Here is a 20,765-nt window from a genome sequence, read left to right on the forward strand (position 1 = left end):
GACTGTTCTCAATTCTTTTCATTCTTTTTTCTTTATTCTGCTCTGCAGTAGTATTTCCACTATTTTATCTTCCAGGTCACTTATCCGTTCTTCTGCCTCAGTTATTCTGCTATTGATCCCATCTAGAGAATTTTTAATTTCATTTATTGTGCCATAAGCTTTTGATAATATTTACGCAAGCTTTTATCTCCCTGGGTCTGGAAGACATTTTCTGACAATAGGTTTCCTTTTCTCTTTTTGTGGACACTTTTTATTATTACTATATTTAAGGAATATTGTGTAGGATCATTATTTTAGGAATATATTAAATTACTCCTCATTGAAGTTAAAAAAATATTGATTGCCACTGCCCCCCTTTGTAGAGAGGTTTTTATTATGTTAAGCTTATAAGTAAGGTCCTTCGGGGAAAAAACTTTTTTGGCAAGGTGAAGGAAAAAGATCTTTCCTTTAAAACTATCTTATTCCTCACATGCAGACTTCTCTTAATGATATGAAATTTATTTCAAATCACACTAAAACTTGCACTAGACTTTCGACTTTCCCTTTCTCCTATTTCTCCTCTCCTTATTCTGCTTTTGATTTTGCCACAAAGTCAACCCAGTACCTTCATCTCACCCTTTCCTCCACTCTTTCCTAATAAAATGGAGGAATGGTGGAATAGGAATGCAATGTAAGATTGACTGGCCATTTCAGGTTTATAAAGGATGAAAGCATCCTTCAAAGGAATGATCTATCTGATTGCAAATGTCTGAATTTAAATGCTGAGATTCAAGCTCAAGTAATCTTATGTTGTTGATGGTCCCTAATTCATTGCATTTTCACTCTTTGCTGTGCTGCCCCTTCTCCTTCAACTGGTCCATTTTTGAGTTTGAGGATTATAAATGAAATTATTTAGAATAGAGATATCAGGTAAAAATGGAATATCAGGCATTATCTGTAAGATATACTTTTCTGATAAAAAGGGGGACATTATTTTTTAAATTTTTTTATTGAAATATATATTTCTGCTTTGTAAATAAATTCATTTGTATCATTTTTTAAGATTTGACATATAAGTGATATTATATGATATTTGTCTTTCTCTGTTTGACTTACTTCACTTAGTATGATAATCTCCAAGTCTGTCCATGTTGCTGCAAATGGCATTATTTCATTCTCTTTTATGGCTGAGTAATATTCCATTGTGTATATGTACCACATCTTCTTTAGCCATTCATCTGTTGATGGACATTTAGGTTGCTTTCATGTCTTGGCTATTATAAATAGTGCTGCAGTGAACATTGGGGTGCCTGTATCTTTTTGAATTAGAGTCTTTGTCTTTTCTGGGTATATACCCAGGAGTGGGATTGCTGCATCATATGGTAGCTCTATTTTTACTTTTTTAAGGAACCTTCATCCTGTTCTCCATAGTGGCTGCACCAATTTACATTTCTATCAACAGTGTAGGAGGGTTCCCTTTTCTCTACACCCTCTCCAGCATTTATTATTTGTAGACGTTTTGATGATGACCATTCTGACCAGTGTGAGGTGATACCTCGTTGTAGTTTTGATATGCATTTTTCTAATAATTAGCAATGTTGAGCATATTTTAATGAAAAGGAAGACATTATTGGTTAAAGAAGAAAACCCCTATGTTAGGAGTGTTTTGAAATGGGAAAGATAGTTTTTGCCATATTGGAAGGAATGATGTAAATCTGAGTGTTTTAAATTTTGAGTTAGATAGATATAAAATCACTTTAGTAAGAGAGCTTTTAAGAAATCAGTTTGATTGGAGCAACATCTATATTTATATAGATTACTTAGAAATCTTCAGGGTATGGGAAAAAACATGTCAAATTTTCAGGGCTTTAATACTAACCCGGCTATGGGTTACTGAAATCACTTTCATAGTGGCCCAACCTGGCCACCACATTTGGATAGGAATTCCAGATGCTGAGTGTCTCAGTAATAAAAGTTGTGGACCTGTACCCTATGCTCGGTTATTTTTCTAAACTTGGATAGAGATAATAAATCAATTTTGTGAGGTGAATTTTCAACCTCAAAAATACAGGTCACTTTAGAAGACAATAAGGCATAACTTTTTTCTTTTAAGGAAAAGTTAAGACAAAAGCTTTTGAGCTTGGATAATAGCTGTCTTTTTCGACCTGCTGAAAGGTTTCTAGGCTAGAAAGAAGTCTCTGAAAGCGTAGTTTTTATAATGGTGGTGCTGCTGACACACACTTAACATTATCAGGTCAAATGGCAGTGATACAATTTGTAGGTCTTATACTCTGTCTGGAAAGTTGTAGTACTCTTATTGGTATTTGTATTCACTTTTTGTTTATTGGTCTTTCTTGTTGTTTTCCATTTTAATTTACTGTAAGACTAATAAGTCTTGTTAAATAACAAAGATTGCATCACAGCATTCAGCACTGAAATGCACTCCTTTTTGGGGGAAGCCAGATAGATGTGTTTACTCTGTAGAGAGATTTAGATTTGATTTTTTGTTTTCTTCATGGTAATTATGTTTGCACTTTGCTGATCACTAGTTGTGCATTATTACAATGGAAGGTGGCAATTTGATTGTCTTCATTTGGAGAAACAAGTAATTTTATATTCACTAAGCTGTCGTCAGGTAACACTAACTCACAGTACTGAGAGCTCCTGGCAATGTGGCTTGGCACCTATTTTAACTGCTTTGATGCTTGTGTAACCTCTGCTGAATCAGAAATATTTTGCCTGCTGGAAATGGTTTTCAGGGTTGTACAATGAGGTTTTCATTAAGTAGACAAACTGAAAATGAACTGCAAAGCCACGGTTGTTTCTCTCTTCCCTTTCCCCTTTGTCCCTCCCCCTTCTCCTCTCCTTCCCCACCCTCTCCTGTTCCCCTCCCCATTCCTCTTCTTCCTGGTCCTCCTCCTCTTATTTGATAAGAACCTGAAATTTATACCTTATTTCATTACGTGAAAGAGAGAAATTTCTGGCTTGCTTTATTTAGCTAAAGGAGAACCTCAGAGATTAGCTTCTTTATATAATTTTGCTCACTGGCACTATGTGTGAGCTTTCATTTTTTGAAACTCTTCATATAGTATAAATGTTCATTTTTCTCTTTTTTCTGGCAATATTAAAAAGTGAAAATAGAGGTGAGAATGGAAAAGTATAGTGACAGCTTCCTACCTACCCTTTCTCTCTGAGAAGTTATTGTTTTGGTTTATAATATTTATTGATAATTGGATAAGATATCCATATTGGGCTTCCATATTTATAGATTGGTTTTAAGCTGACAAAGACATGTTTGGTATTCACTTTAATAATTATGGTTCTCATTTCATGTGAAGAGGAGATTCAAAGTGAATGTATATCAATAAATTCATTCTGCTATTATTTTAGACAGCTTTCTTTCACTCAAGCCACATAGAAGTCTTTCATTTGAGTTATAAAGTCATTGTGCTGATTAAAATCCTCTTAGTTAGTGTGTATTTATAGTAGCCATTGTTTGGTTTTGCTCTTATTGTTAGGTGACTGGTTTTATCTATATATTCTGGGCCTGGTTTTCCAAAGCAAAGATCTCAACAAGTTACTGGTAGATAAGCTTTGAGAAAAATTCAATATTGCTTCTATCAAGCAAAAAGTATAGATAGAGGTTACATGAAGGCAAGTTGTTTTGATCCCAGGAAGAAACTGGATACTCAGAGACACATGTAATAATTATAGGTTTTCCATAGGCAGTCAGTCAGGCAGGCCAGTCATTAGGCTGGTTGCCTGCCTCCTCCAGCAGATACTAACCAATTAGACAGAGATGGTTACGTGATGTAACATTATCAGGAGAAACAATTCATGAGTCAAAGCATTCCAAGACATATGAGCTCTAGTCCAAAGAACAGTCTTAAGCTATATAAAGTGACAGCAATATTGTCAGCTAAATATAAACTCTAGAAACACAAACTTTGATGACTTGAGAAGAATCTGTTCCAGGTAGTCTCTGTTTTGTAAGAACCTCAGAAGGCCTTTGAATACAGTTTTGGAGCTTTGATGTGAAAAGTTAGAAGCCTTAAATAAGTCAAAATCCATTAATTTAAGCCCTTTCTTAGACATACTTCAAGGGCTTCAGCGTATTTCATTTGCCTCATCACTACTGATTTGACAACTAACTCAAATCAATGAGTTCTCTTCTAACAGATATTGTCTGTATATGTTACCATATATACTCTGAAAGAGCCACTACAGACTTTAAAAGATAGGTTTATAACTCTCCAAGGTAACTCTGAACGTTTATAAGCTTCTTTTTCATGGAATTTTCTCATTTGCTTATTAAAGAGATGGAAGAGAGAGAAAAACCTGGCAGAAGCCTAGGGAAGATTGGAGGTGGAGTGAGGGACAGGCGGTAGCGCTTGGATAAAACAGTACAAGAATCAATAACAGGGCTTCCCGGGTGGCGCAGTGGTTGAGAGTCCGCCTGCCAATGCAGGAGACACGGGTTCGTGCCCCGGTCCGGGAAGATCCCACATGCCGCGGAGCGGCTGGGCCCGTGGCCGTGAGCCATGGCCGCTGAGCCTGCGCGTCCGGAGCCTGTGCTCCGCAACGGGAGAGGCCACAACAGTGAGAGGGCCTGCGTACCCCCCAAAAAAAAAAAAAAAAAAAAAAAGAATCAATAACAACCCTCAGGCTTTACCTGAATGAAGCGGGAAAAGTTTTAAAAGGGTTATCTTCATTTTAATCTCTGAAATAAGGGTCCCTCCCCCGGCCTGTGCACCCTCCCCCCAATACTAAAACGTGGGAATTAGAGGTACAGGAAGAGGGTTTTAAAATCATTCTTTACCCTAGGCTGGTTGGCCTGGCATCCTTTGTAAGGGTACCTGGGTATTGTGCATTTTGGCAGCTGAACATATCTGTTACTCATGCTCCTTAAAATGAGAGGCACTGTGTTATATTTTTGGAAAATTATTTGTTTATTTCTCAGTATCAGATCAATTGCAGCATTAAATTAACAATGAACTACCTGACTGAAGTAAGTCTACCTTGGTAGCCTGGGGCTGAGTTGCAAAAAGAAATGTGAATGTTGGCCTGAAATTTTAATTTTTTCTTTAAGTAAACCAACTATTAAAATGTTGCTTTATGGTAAAAACAGGGCTTCTTTTGAGTAAATGTAGCACACCTAAAAAGTGAATGCCATTTGATAATAATCTCAGAAGTAATGAAAACATTTTAAAAAAACAGGTTAAAAATATTGTTGTAATAAATTCAGTGGCTCCTTTGGATAATCATGTCAGTCCCAAATGATAGTTTTGAGGTGAATTCCTTCCAAGCAATGGTAAAGAAAAAAAAAAGTAATTTCAAGTGACCATGCCTTATGAGAAAGTTGTTTTAAAAAATCCTAACTTTTAGACATAAAAAATAACTGTTTTTTCTTTTTTAAATAGCACCATCAAATAAGAAGGATTTAAAGTTCTAGAAAATAAGGTTTTTCTGAGATAGAGGACTTAATGTGTAGATATCCAGTCCTCATCATTTTATCAAGTCTTGGACCAGCTAATCTTGATTTCTTGTTAAAGAACATAAAGGAAATTTACTGTCTGAGTAGGTTGGTAATGGTCTAAACATTCAGCTTTTATACTGGGGTTTTGGAGTAAAATAATTATAATCTTCCTAGAGATACTACTACTGGCTTCCTAGAAAACTTTATCACTTACTGGAGACTTTATCTCCTACAATCTCGTTTTCAAAAGTCCTAAGCCCTGAAGTTCTTCCCAACGGTTGGCATCCTGGGAATTCACTTGATCTGCTGGGCAGAGACATTTCAAACTCAGGAACACATGATGGGAATTTAGTTTTATGTGTCCAAAGATATGTTATTCTCTTTGGAGGTTTTACTTGATAATAGCTATGCCCCAGAAAACCATCTTGTTTAACCAATGTGATAAGTTGACAATGTAGTTTTTCTCTCTGATTATAATGTACTCTGTGTAGTCAATACACTGGTACCATGTGAGTGTAATTTCCTCTTTTATTTTATCTCCAATGCACTGTATTATAAATAAACAGTTAAAAAAAACACCAAACAAATCTGTTGCATCTCCTTTTAAGATTGTACCACTGTAGACACTTGTTCTAGTAAAGTAGAATTGGGCGCATTTGATTGCATTTAAATTTTTCATGCTTCAGCAGTTTGGCTGGGAGCACAGTAAAGAAAAATCCCATGAGCGAGGATAGTTTAGAATAATAGAACTTGATTTTGTGTATTATAGCAGCAACATTTGCGCTGCTTTAGTTAGGGTTGTGTCAGCACTTCCATTATAAACCCCTGTTTTCAAGGGGTATAACTAGGGAGATATTTTTTTTAATACAAATTAAAAAAACAATTCATTTGAATGATTTTTAAGTTATAATAGTGCAAAAATAAAACAAAGTTAAGTCACATAGAAATTGACCGTTTTCACAAGGATTTTAATTCTTTTGCTTATTAGTTGTATATGGCAGCAGCTAAAGTAAGATACTGTTCTAATACACTGGGAGTGAAAGTTTTTGTAATGAAAAATTACTAACATGAGGATTAAAAATAAAAGTAAGCATCCCATGTGACATTTTAAATCATTAAAGCAAGTGTATATTTGATTTATGAGTTTCTATAGGAGAGTAGCCATGGTGCAGTGACTATAGTAAAGGTATTACCAAAAGTCAAGTATCTTTCCAACTTCTAGAATACAGTTGAGTTGGTCTAGTAAAATGGAAAGCTAAAGTAAAGAAGTGAAATGAATGAGGATATAATCAGTAAATTGAAGGATTCTATAACAAATAATTGTGCAAAAAATAATCAGTAAATTGAATCTAATCATCAGTAAACCCAAGACATTTAAAACTGCATTAAAAAGAATTTGTGCACATTTTCCCTTTAAAAATGCGACAAAATCACCATCCGAAACAAAAAACTACAACAAAACCATCAATAAAAAACAAACCTGAAAGAAGCCCAACAATTTTATCAAAAGGAAATGTCTACAGGGGGGCAATACCTAGCTAAAAGAAAAAGAATCACCTTTTTTTCTGCTAACAACATATTGAGAACTAAAGGAAACACAAATTAAATAAAATATGATATGGAAAAGTATTCTTGGAATGAAAAAATGTTAATTCCTTTGCTAAAGGGAGGGATTTTGAAGTTGAGTATGCCTTCCTTGGTTTTTAAGTATTATTGTCTTACCTTTCCCCTCTTCTTGTCCCTTAATGATGATGTGAACTGAGGATGAACAGTCAGATTTAATATTGCTTTTTTTTTTGGCAGCCTATCTTTTATTTGCAACCTTGATACACATTTGTATTTGTAGGTGCAAAATAAAAGATGAAGTGTGTGATGTTATAAATTGGTAGCTTTCCTGAATGGTCACTGGAGGAATCACCAGAAGACTGTTGATGAAGTAGAGGTGAAGCCTTTCCTCACTAATTGTATTCAGCGTGTAATTTCTAAACTTCCCTCTGAATTTTGATTTTCAATTAACACTACCCATTTGAAAATAATTTTCTATTTAATGTAATTGCAGGAAGTAATTTATTGGCTGATTAAGACAGAGGGCCCAGCCTTCCTTAAGAAAACACTCTAACAAACCAGTCTTTAAACTCAACCCATAGCTTTGGACAGCTTTAGTCTATTTTTACAGCTGCATGGTTGTGTTTAATTAGGATTGTGCACTGTTGTTCATTGGTGCAGTTTATAGTTGAAATTATTCTTAAGAGACTTTTCATTTTGGGTTTTGTGTTGTGATTAATTTATACTAAACCAACAATCACAGATATTGCTATTGGAAGGAGCCAAGTCACTTTACAATAAGAGGACGTTTGTTGGGGAACTAAAGTCACTCTGAGTTTTGGATTATGACTTTCAATTGTATTTAGCTGTTTTAAAAAGCAGCAGTAAATTCATTCTTTTGTCTTTAATGTGAATGATTACATTATTGGTACTGTTATTATCTGAACTATGAAAACACTCTTGTTGTTAATGGCAAGCTCTTGATAAATTTGCAGAAGAGTTATAATTTGCCTGGTTTTACTATAGTATTTATGAGGCTAATGAAGTAAGTTCTAGATGATTCCTGTATTATAAGAAACATCATTTGGTATCATTTTCTGTAAGTTTATATGCAGTTCTCCATTTGTCATTATTGATAGAAACTAGTCAAGGATATACTTATCTAATTCTTTGATAAAGTAATCATTAGAACATTTTTCTTTCTCCTCAAAGAAAACATAGATATACTTCTGTACTTTTTTCCTCCATATTATTTTCTAGTATCAAGTCTAGTAGATTAAATTTTTATTATTTGTAGAATGATTATTATAAGTAGGTATCAGCATTTTAATGTGTTTCAAAGCACTTCAAAAGCCCGTAATACTTTTATTTAGAACTGTGCATAATTAGATTAGCTGATCTTACATTAATTTTTTTCACTGTAGGATACTAAATCTGAGCCCCCTCATTAATTGTGAGAAATTTAGCATTAGCTGTTAAATCCTATGTGAAACATGGGCTGCTACATAAAAACTACTGTTTAAATTGGAATTAACTTAATTATTTTTCTTTGCACTTGATATTTCCTTCACTGCAATATTCATGAAAGCATGTGACAGATTTGTAAATTTAACTGTTAATCTCTGATTTCTAGACCCTTTAATCAGTATTTATTTGTCTGTAGAAACAGTACTAGCAAGTTAATGATTTGCTAATTTGAAAAATGCTCATGTGGTTTCCTATGTTAACTGATTTGTGCATTTTTTAAAAATAGTATGAAATCAATTAATGTTAAAGAGCAATTAAGGTGGAGATTTTATTCCTTTCGTTACACAGCAATTTTAGAGCTAACTGTACTATAAACCAAAAACAATGTAAAGTTTTAGAAAATGTACTCATTAGCCTCTTCTTTTAAGTTATAAACTTCTGGTGATTTTATTTCTAAACATTTTTCTAAGAAAATCATCTCGATAAAGTGATATTCTAAAAGTTTTGAAATTCTGTCTAATAATCATGATTTTCTGATTATATATGAAAGCACAGAATGAAGACCTTGTCTTCACTGTGCTGAGTGTAGTTGATGTTTGCTTGTGGATACATAGAAGAATGTGCAGTAATTGTTTTTGGAGTTTTAAGAATATTATGAATAGTAGGCATTTTACTCTTCATAGTAAATGCTTTGAATCTTATATGTACTTTCTAGTATAAAATAGAGGCGTAGTTATTTCATATACTCAATTAAAATGTCACAAAATTGCCTTAAAACTAATCTAGCATTATCAGCTACTCAATCAGTATGTCACTTAAAAGTTTACTTGTAGCAATTGACACAGCTTGAAGGTCTTTAGAAAAAGATCAGATTGACACTAATCAGTGTTAGGCCTAGTACTCATAATACAAGGTATAAACTAAGAAGTCAGGACCAAGTTTGTTTAGGATTTTCATCATAGATTGCTTACTCTCCTGATTATATTACATAAAGCATAGGAGAAATTTGGGTATTTGTAATTTCAACTCATCCTCCAAACTGGCTCATTTGCTGTTCATTCATTCATTGTTTTTCATTGCTAGCCATCAACTGAATTACTCTCAATAATCTAGTTGGGAGAACTGGGAGGAAAAATACACACATACATATACTATACATTATGAAAACTTATTCCATAAAAATTTCATTTGTGGATTGGTAAGAAAGAAAATGTGCAGCAATTACTGGGAAGAAGTTTGCTTGAATTAAAAGCAAAGAGGGAAAGTGGAACAGATAAGCTAAGAATTCTTTTTCAGTGGTTTAGAGTAGATCATAAACATTTCTGAAGTTAGAGAACTTTCCTTTTTTTCCTGAATTAGTCACATGTAAGGGATGGTTTATTCTTTTGTCATTGACAGCCCTTTTAAAAATCCATGCTGTTTCCTTATTCTGCAGAAGAATGTCTTCCAAGCAAGCCACCTCTCCATTTGCCTGTGCAGCTGATGGAGAGGAAGCAATGACCCAAGATTTGACCTCAAGGGAAAAGGAAGAGGGCAGTGAACAACATGTGGCCTCCCATCTGCCTCTGCACCCCATAATGCACAACAAACCTCACTCTGAGGAGCTACCAACACTTGTCAATACCATTCAACAGGATGCTGACTGGGACAGTGTTCTGTCGTCTCAGCAAAGAATGGTGAGCTTTTAAAATCTGGCCACTGTCACCAAGTATGTCTGTTATTATGGGCTTATTACAAATAAGTGTTTTAGAGAAAGCTCAAAATCTGTATCATTAGAGCTATTTGTGTTCAGGCGCTGAAAACGACCACATTGTATATTATTAATATATTAATACTAGTTAGTGGGAAAAATTGGAAAATGGTTTGTGGTTTTGTTTTTGTCCATTATTAGGTTGACTTGCCAAAAGATATTTAATTTAATTTCGGGGGAGATTTGGTTATCTTATTCTCTGATTCTCTGTATTTAAGGTGGTGACCTTGATAATACCACAAAATAGGTAGTATGATCCAATAAAGTGTGGCTATGTATTAATATTGAAAAATTATAATAAGCAAACATATCTATGTGAATGAGGTCATATAGTGAATACATCTTCAGTGAGGAAATGCAGGTATTTATCATTTTTAACAGTCATTCTTGATTTATAATAAAGCTTTTCTCACTTATGTGCCTATATATTAATTTCAAAAGGACATGCAAAGCTCCTGAGTATCATTCAATCAAACTGCAGGAGTTTGCCCTAAAAGTAGAAAAAACAATGCCCAATACATGCAGTGTATTAACCAGCTTTCCCATGTTAAATTCTACCTGTAACCATAAAAACAGACACCATAATAAGTGACATTACTTATCTAGTTTAAAGCAAAAATATTAAATTTTTTAACATTTAAAACTGACCAAAATCTTAACATATTTTATTAGATTAGGAATTTTAAACCCTGTTTTACATGTCTTAACTTTTGGCTAAATTAATGAAAAATATTTTAAGTGGGAAATGGGGATAAGTTTTATTCCTTAATAAAAAATGAGGTAATATTTAAAAATGCCTTTACTCTAATAACATTTTAAAATTCTTGCTCTATGATTAATGTTTCAGAACCAATTCAAAGACTTAATTTTATAATTTATGGAGGCAGACATTTTTCTTTTTCAGATGATTCTGCAGGCACAATTAGTACTCTGAAGCAGTAGCTGAGAAATAGGGGATTGGACGAGACTAGACTGTTCTAGACTAACTTTAGGTTGAAAGGGGATCATCATTATGCAGTTAGATCCCCTGGAAGATTTGTTTTCCTTGCATAGGGGGAAGAGAGAAGGTATAATAAAGCAAGGCTAAAAGTCTGTTTTTTTGATTGAACTTAAGCGGTTCATTTTATAACTCCAGTATAGCATGGATGAAATAGATATTCAGTCACTCTCACTGGCTTTTTGGCAGGATAATAGGGCTATGTTTTATCTTTATTTCAACAAACCATTATGGTGTACCTCCTCTGGGCCCAGCATTCTGCTGGGTACTCGCTGTCTAGTAAACAAAACATGCATGATTATGCCTTCATGGAGCTTATATCTAGGAGAGGGAACAGAAATAAATATACACACACAAAAATATAATTAAAATTGGATATGTGTTAAGAAGAAAAAGAACATAATGCCATGTGAGAACATAATGAAATAAACCTCATTTAGAATGGATGGATAGGAATGCCTTCTTTGACCTAAGGATGATAAGAACTAGCCAGGCAAAAAACAGAAGAAAGAGTAAATATAGCAGAGGGAACATCACGTATGAAATATTTGAGGTGAGAAAAATATAGCTGAGTTTCAGAAAATGAAAGATAGTCCTTGTAGCTGAAGTGTAATGAGTGAGGGTGCGATATAGCATCAGATATGGTTGGAGAGATTGGTAGGAGCTAGTTATCCAACAGGACCTTGTAGGTAACATTATGGAAGTGAGATTTGATACTAAGTGCAATGGAAAGCCATCGAAGGGTTTAAGAACATTTCAGAAAGATAGTTCTGACTGTATTATGAATAGATGGGGGGAAGATTGAGTGAAAGGAGGAAGACCTGCTGGGAAGCTATTTCAGAAATCCAGGTAAGAGATGATGGTGGCTTGGATTAGTGTGGAGGCAGATGGGCTAGAGTGAAGGGTTAGGTTCAAGATATATTTTAGCTTTTATGCCAAATATACTCATTGGACAAATCGGAATAACTACACTGGAAAATACAGGTTGAGGCAGAAATAATACAGTTCGAATTCTACTTCTTTAGAGCACTCTTTACTTATTTTTCTTAGTATAATTTAGTTTGTATATTGGCAAGTGCAAAATTTTTCGGTGAGTTATTCTCAAAGTTTTATGATCTAAAATTTTGTCAGAAAATAGATATTAATAATTTGCTTACCAAATTTACAAGTGGGATTTATGGTAGTATAAAATAGTTTAAATTTACAAATACGTTATATTAATATAAAGAAATCATACTTGCTGGAAATGTTTTCAAACTTTCATTCTCTTCTGATATCAAACATTACCTTGCACTGGGGCCTTTGTGTATTCTGAATGTCCGGAAGCCAAAATATTTTGTTTTAGCTCCCATTCTATAGTATTTCCCAGCTGTGTACTTATATGGTATAATAAAAGGATTTAACAATTGGGAAATAGCAGCTGCATTTGGAAGTTCCCTTTTCATTTGATAGATTCAATAATGTGTAACAAGTGTAACATCAGACCTGTAATGACTTATACTGCAAGTGTCATATCACCAACCAATTTTTCTTTACAGCAAAGGAAAACAATAGAAGGATTTTAGGTTTCTGGACAGCCTTGCAAACCTACATATATCGAGTGTATGTGTTGCAGTGGGGTGATTGTGACGAGAGTAAAACTTAGTAAACACTTTGCCTCATTCTACATTCAAGTAAATATTAAATCCGGAAGAACTGTTATGAGGTTAAGTGAAACTTGTAGTTCTCTTCAGTGGATCCTATTTGTTACGCACTGTAATTGAACCTCATAAAATCAGCATAGAGAAATAAAATTTAAAAGAAAGTCAAAAAACAACAACAGAGATTTTATCAGCGCTTAACTCAGTTTCCATTGTAATTTGCTTTCTGTGATGGCCCTCACTCATGAACAGTTAGAAACAGGCACTAAAAGTTTCTTGTATACTGGGTTCAGGAAGGGTTTTACTTTGAAATATCAACACCACAGAGGAGCTTTTCTGTAAGACAGGGTAAAGACAAAGCAGAGAAGTTCTGCTAATCCCTACCTCTGGATTAGAAAAAAAATCTTTAGATGTTAAAATTCAGATTAATTATTTTGATGTTGCACTCCAACAAAATATGAGACTATACAGTTTCAAATTAGTGAAAAAATTCATTGTGGAATAAGCGAAGGAGAATAGAAACTTAGAGAACAGAAATTTTAGAGATCAGCATTCCAAGATCAATTGAAGATAAAAAAATTTTAGACTCAGATTTTAATTACCATTACTTATATTATGGACACCAAAATGTTCGATTTTAAATTTAGTGTGCTATGTTAATTTGTAAGATCCATTTGAAGGCTGAAAAGTTAGTGTAAATAAGAATTCACTGTCCTTGTTTGCTATGTACAACCACTACTATTTTCATTATGGCACCAGTGTACCAGCACCTTTTTTGTAGAAGAATTTTGATACTATTTGAAATATATTTTTGCTCCCATTAGAACTGATTCATTAGAGAGGAATAAATTCACATAATTTTTTCATCAAAAAATGTATAGTGTATCATCATTCTTTTTAATGTAAACAAGCATGAAGAACATTTTGTAGTAATAGTGGCTAGCATATAATATTGTGTGTAATGATTATCTGCTAATGATTACTTGAGTGTGTAGCACCTACTAAGTTCTAAGCACAGGGACTTTCTTGTGAATAAGACAGGTATGATCCCCTCACAGATTGAGACAATTTTAGACAATGGTAAGTGCAATAAAGAAAATTAAATAAGAAAATGTGATTGAGAATGACTACTTTAAACAAGACAGGGAAGGTCTTTTTGAAGAGGTGACATTTGAGTTGAGATTTGAATAATGAAAGGGAGACAACTATGCAAAAATTTGGGGGAAGACACCCAGCTAGAATATATAGTAAGTGCAGAAACCTCTTGGTTGGTGTGTTTGAGCAATAGGAAACAATGGAGTGTCTGCAGTGGAATGGGTGAGGGAGAGAATGGTATGAGATGAAATCTAGGAGGCAGGCAGATGACAGATACAATGGGGTATCATAGGCTACAGTGAGATGTTTCGACTTTACTTCAAGTGAAAGAGGAAGCCATTGGAAGATTTTAAGCAAGAGACTACCATGATTTGATTTATGTTTTTAAAAGATCGTATTAGCCACTGTGTACATAATGGATTGCAAGAGATAACACCACAAACAAGGGCACCTATTAGGAAAACTGTTGCAGTAGTGCAGGTGAGAGTTTGATGGTAAGTGGAAGAGTGGACAGTTGGGGAGTTTATTCTTTGAAGAGTTCCCATAGAGTCTGAAGAAGACAAGATTCACACAGAGGGTGAGGAGAATATGTTATGTAATATACATGTGGGCAGAAATTTAGTCAAGAATGAACAGGGGGCTTCCCTGGTGGCGCAGTGGTTGAGAGTCTGGCCGCCGATGGGGGGGACACGGGTTCGAGCCCTGATCTGGGAAGATCCCACATGCCGCGGAGCAACTGGGCCCGTGAGCCACAATTACTGAGCCTGCGCGTCTGGAGCCTGTGCTCCGCAACAAGAGAGGCCGCGATAGTGAGAGGCCCGCGCACCGCGATGAGGAGTGGCCCCCGCTCGCCGCAACTAGAGAAAGCCCTCGCACAGAAACGAAGACCCAACACAGCCATAAATAAATAAATAAGTAAATAAATACATACATACATACAGGAAGTGAAGTCGATGAGACCAGGGCATGGGGAAGGGGAAGGCTTGCTCCTGGACCAAGAATGGTCCCGTGTGAGGACAGAAGCTTTTTGCCTAATAGGGAGATATTTACAGGTGACTTCCAGGGTAGGTTATGGGAATGTGGGCTAGACACCAACAGTATCTCTTACAAGATCCCCAAAGTGACAGGATTCTGAGTGGGACCTCTTGCATGCAAGTGCACCTGTGCACTTACATGCATTCTCATACTGATATATATTTTAAGCCAAAATGGGGTTATATGCATTTGGCTTTTAACTACTAGTCTAATTAGGTAGAAATAATCATACTGGACCCTCAGGCCCAGAATATCAGAACTCCTTATTTTAGAGACCTACTTAAATTCCCTCAAGTTTTATCTTCTAGAAAAGTTTAAAAAATAATATTCCACTATAAATAAAAGATGCCAAGAAAGTCGTTTGTTGTAATTAAAAAAAAATAATAGGCTTGTTGAGATATTTAGTAAATAACTGTTGGGAACAATACTTTCTTGCTTGCAAACAATTTCTCCTCTCTGCCTTTCTTGCTTTCAGTTCAATGAAGTCGCTAATCAACTCTGAAGTGTTCTTTGTAGTTCGCTTTGAGTCATAAAAATTCTAGTGTGGACTTTGTACCATTCCTGGGAATGAAGCTGTTGCCATTACATGATAACATAGTCCAGGAACTTTGAGTGAGGATTTAATCCTTCCCAACCATGCTTTATGTTGTGACAGACTTTTAGAAGTTTTCTAATTTTGTTACCTTTTAAAAGATTTAAAAAACTTGAATTGTTGCCAGTTTTTGGTAAGATTTAGTAATTTAAGGTAGTAGGTAGCACTTAAATAAAATTTATTTATTTTTTATTTTTATTATTTTCCTCACTTTTACTTTAGAAAGTGTAGTGAAACCCACTGGTTCACCTGGTCCAAACTATTTTCAGGGTTTATGTTCATCTTTTTGGTACCTGATTGGGTCTATGAAGCACTGGGGGAAAAAAATCCATACACTAGGGAAGTTTAGACTTCTTGAGAAATTTAGTTACTACTACTCTCATTTTAGGATTTTGGATATTCATTCACTTTAAGTAAAATTCAAACCTAGACTTCTGGTAATAAGTGAAAATGTTCATCCTTGCCCCTGAGTCATGAAACAACATTCTCCAGGAAGCCCTGTGGGAGATTTCCCATTTTCTATAACTTTGAAACTATATTAGCATACAGTATTGTCCGTTTTTAAACCCATCTCAGAAACTTAATGACAGAAATTTACTTACAGTTTGGACCAAAAAATAAAACCATGTTTATGGCATGGTGTAGGTAGTGAAATAGACAACTAATGCTGTCTAGTGTTAACACATAGACCACCTTTATATATGCACACCTTGCTATGTGCACTGTTTCATTCCTGCTCTTAAAAAATGTATATTAAAAAAAAACTTTCCTAAACCTGGCTTATTTAAACAAAATGATTATTGGCATGCTACTTGGAAATATCTCAGTGTTATGGAAATTTGAATTATTTTATCATTTTTATTGATATAATACATCTTTCTAAATATACTTTTTGGAAAAGATTTCTTACTTACATAGCTATTATCAAAATCTTTATAAAAAGTAGAAACATTGACATGCTCCAGAATAGTTGGCTTTTTCTCCCCCGGGCAAGAAGGAATCAGGTATGCATGCTGATTAACACACTCCAGTCATTAACGTGTGATTAGTCATTACGTGTGGTCTGCATATTGAGCACCTGCCAAAATATAAAAATCCAGTACTTTGTTACATCTGTGCAAAGACTTTTTGCATTTCTTTTGCATTTTGACAGTTCAAGGAAAATCAGACCCCAGTATCTTTTTTTTTTTTTCAGTGTAATAAACTTGTGTGTACAGAATGTTTTCAAGGAGATAGGATATGTCATGTTTATTTTTATTTTAATCTTTCGGGCTGTATAAGATCCAGTGACTGGGGTTTGCAGAACTCTGACTGTAATATGAATCTCTTAATGAACTTCATCACCATGATTCACTTACAATTTACAGCATTCCTTCATGTTCATAAGGATTATCTTTTCTGGGATTCAGCCAATATTCCTCTAGTTTGCTTTATTTTTATGTGATACCTTTATATCTCATAAATATTTTGTTTTCATTCTTTCACCAATATGCTGTTAGTGTACACCTCATAGTGATGCCAGGGCTGCTATGGTTTGATTTTTCCTATCCATTTGCAAATATTCTTTCATGACAAAAGTGTAGCTTGGGCTCTATAGCATTTCCAGACACGTAGGAAAAGTCACTTTTAGATAATTATTTAAAATAAGATTGGTTACTCAGAAAATCTGGTATGATCTCGTCTAACATAACAGCTTGATTGAGCAGGCCTATTCTATTCAGCTTTTCTTTTCTTGATGGATTTAAATGGCATTTGAATGTAGTAGAAGATTTTTTTTTTTTTGAATAAGCTTCTCGTTAAAATTGGTCAGTATTAATCATAGGAAGCTGATCTCAGGACACCAATAATTTTCTAACTAAAGCAGAACTTCACAAGCAAGTTTCAATCTATAGGTGGTTCTAATTAATGTACACTTTCTTGTACAGAATTCCTTCCTCAGTGATGATTTGGATACATCACTCTAATGAAATATCATAACTGGAATAATGAAATCTGCACATTTCTGTAATGTTTCTAAGCAATATGGTATAGAAAGTAATGTATATAAATATTATATAGCATGCAGTCATTTACATGACTAATTTGAACTTTTTCAAGATTAGAATGAGATATGAATCTTAAGGTCCTTCTAGATTAGCATGAATAAGATGGTGATACATATAATAGCGTGTTGCTTTGGGAGCAGAAAGCTGGGGTTATGTTTGTACTCCTCCAGATCTACCTTCTTATTTTAATTTGAAGAGGGTTACTTCCCATAAAGTCAACTTAACATGACAAATCCTCCTACCACCGTTTATTTGGAGATGAGATTGTAAGGGCTCTCTTTGATTATTGAGTCAAACCACCTGCACTAAGCAGGAAGGACCCTACTTTGTTCCTTCCATGAACATATCTAACCTTTCTTGAACACATCTAGTGAATGTGCCTTAATTACCTTGATATGCAAATTATCCCACTGTTTAACTGTCCTCTGTAATAAGAAGTTTTCCTTGCTTTCCAAGAGAAATGTAACCTTTTTAAAGAAGAACAACTTCAAGCTATTATTCCTTTTGTTAATATAGCTTTCAATGTGATGACATATTTATGTTTTATACCCTTAACCTCTTAAGTATTATTTTGGTATTACTATAGTCCCGTGACCTCTAGGCATTATTTTTCTAGGTGATGCAAGTTGAGTTCAATAGTATGTCTCTGTGTAAACCAAATCCTCAAATCCAAAGTATGAATTACAAACCTTTGCTAATAAAATTGTACATTTCAGGTAAAAATTAGAAATGAATACTTATGCATGCTATCTCTCTTCTTTATATTTAATTAACACCCTAGAAAATGGGAAACCTATTTAATAAAATGATTTGAAATTATTTTGTAAACTTCTGCTTTGATTATAATTTAACTCTAATTTGTTTTTGCTGCCAGTGTACTGAGAATACCTAGAATACAGTAGTCTCAGTTCATCAAACTTTTGGGAAGAAATGTGCCCTCAGTCAAGCATAGATTACTGTGGTATAATAGAAGAGATTCATTTACATTGAAACACAAAGAATTAGAACATTTTTTGGAAATTAGTGTTATTTAGGAATTTTTTGGTTAGTTCTAGTGGTTAATTAGTAGTTTTTTTACATTACTGTGGGCTAGCCAGGATTAAACTAAAGTAATCCATGAACAAATTGAGAAAACCTTTGCTCTTGAATTCAGAGTTAATATTTGGCCTTCAGTTGTATTAATTTTTTGTACATGGTATGCTTCTACCAAAATGCCTTTCTTGTTTTTGATATATTCTGATATATTTTGATATATATTCTGATATATATGTTCTGATATATATTGTATGTGAAGTTGATTAAAGTTCATTTATTTTGCTTTCTATAATTGACAGTAAAATTAGAGTTTAGCTCTCCTTTCAGCTACTGTTCTCTTGGATCCATGAGGAATGCCACAGTAGGTCAAAGAATGAATCTGAATCTGAGTTTTTGGATTTTTCAAAATTAAGAGAGAAAAATAAAAATTCACACCCCTCCCTTACCCAGAGAGAAAGGATGGGCTCCGTGATTGTAACTGAGCCATCGATTCAAGGTTGTGTGTTGTCTTCAGGTAGAGCAATCACAACCTCCAGACACTGGGAATATCTGATGCCAGATTAGACTTCTACTTGCTGCTTTGTGGTAAATTGGTGACAGTTTTGTGCCAAGTTTTCCTTTTTCTGGAAATGTAAATACAGATAGATAGATAGATGATAGATAGATAGATAAATAGATAGTTTTATAAGCACATAGCCTCCAAAGAATCATTTTTAATCTCTGTACTTGTTTTATCTGTAAAAACTTAGTGAGCTAGAGATGTTATTTAAAAATTTCTAGACTACAAAGAGTTTCCTGTTATGCCATTATATATATTTACTTGACATATTAGAAGGAAATTAAAGGCTTTTGTGGTGAAATTCTCAAAATTGGGAATTTTACTTGGGCAAGATCCTAGTGAAGACAGGAGATTGTTGAGTTCACAGAGTGGCTGGGAGGGCTCACTGTGTATGACATATAGAGCAACCTGCTCTCTAGTTGCTCTTCCGTAGACAAACTAGACCATGAAAGGACTTCACTGTTAATAGAGTGTAGTCTCTCTTAAGGAACAAATGGATTTGACTGACCTTGACTGGGCTCTGGTACTTTTTAATGTTCAGATTTGTGAGGAATTAAGAGGACACTCTGGCTATTTCTTTTTTTGTGTGACCCCAGCTTCATCATTTTTATTTTACTATTTTTTAAAAATTTTATTTATTTTTAAATTTTTTTCCTGTTCTAAGCATTTTATATGTATTGAGTCATTTAATTTTTATAATAACCTTATAAGGTAGGTGCTAGGATTATCCCCATTTCATTGATGAGGAAACCAAGTCACCAAGATTTAGTGATTTGCTCAAGGTCCCAAAGCTCAAGTTCACTCAAGTGGCTGAGTTAGGATTTTTTTTTAACATCTTTATTGGGGTATAATTGCTTTACAATGGTGTGTTAGTTTCTGCTGTATAACAAAGTGAATCAGCTATACATATACATATATCCCCATATCTCCTCCCTCTTGCATCTCCCTCCCACCCTCCCTATCCCACCCCTCTAGGTGGTCAAAAAGCACAGACCTGATCTCCCTGTGCTATGCAGCTGCTTCCCATTAGCTATTTCACATTTGGTAGTGTATATATGTCATTGCTACTCTCTCACTTTGTCCCAGCTTACCCTTCCCCCTCCCGAGTAATATTCCATTGTATATACATGTGCCACATCTTCTTTATCCATTCATCTGCCGATGGACACTTAGGTTGCTTCCATGTCCTGGCTATTGTAAATAGTGATGCAATGAACATTGTGGTACATGACTCCTTTTGAATTATGGTTTTCCCAGGGTATATTCCCAGTAGTGGGATTGCTGCGTCGTATGGTAGTTCTAGTTGTAGTTTTTTAAGGAACCTCCATACTGTTCTCCATAGTGGTTGTATCAATTTACATTCCCACCGACAGTGCAAGAGGGTTCCCTTTTCTCCACACCCTCTCCAGCATTTATTCTTTGTAGATTTTTTAGTGATGGCCATTCTGACTGGTGTGAGATGATACATCATTGTAGTTTTGATTTGCATTTCTCTAATGATTAGTGATGTTGAGCATTCTTTCACGTGTTTGTTGGCAATCTGTGTATCT

At 34.6% G+C, this 20,765-nt stretch overlaps 1 protein-coding gene across 10 annotated transcripts in view; it reads left to right on the forward strand.

The window, feature by feature from the left end:
* LOC114487977 (transcription factor SOX-6-like) overlaps nucleotides 1-20,765 on the forward strand; it is a 317,754-nt gene that overhangs the window by 233,367 nt on the left and 63,622 nt on the right. For 9 of the 10 annotated variants that reach the window (XR_003683557.2, XR_003683555.2, XM_028501028.2 and 6 more), the window contains one exon: nucleotides 9,903-10,143. Coding sequence is in view for 8 of the 10 variants with exons in the window: in XM_028501028.2 (XP_028356829.1) it covers nucleotides 9,903-10,143 (241 nt within the window). In the remaining 2 variants the exon portion in view is untranslated. Of the gene's footprint in view, nucleotides 1-7,198; nucleotides 7,398-9,902; nucleotides 10,144-20,765 lie in introns of those variants that run through there. The other variant, XM_028501032.2, reaches the window with a different exon arrangement.

Source organism: Physeter macrocephalus, chromosome 16, assembly GCF_002837175.3.
Source record: "Physeter macrocephalus isolate SW-GA chromosome 16, ASM283717v5, whole genome shotgun sequence".
NCBI lineage: Eukaryota > Metazoa > Chordata > Mammalia > Artiodactyla > Physeteridae > Physeter > Physeter macrocephalus.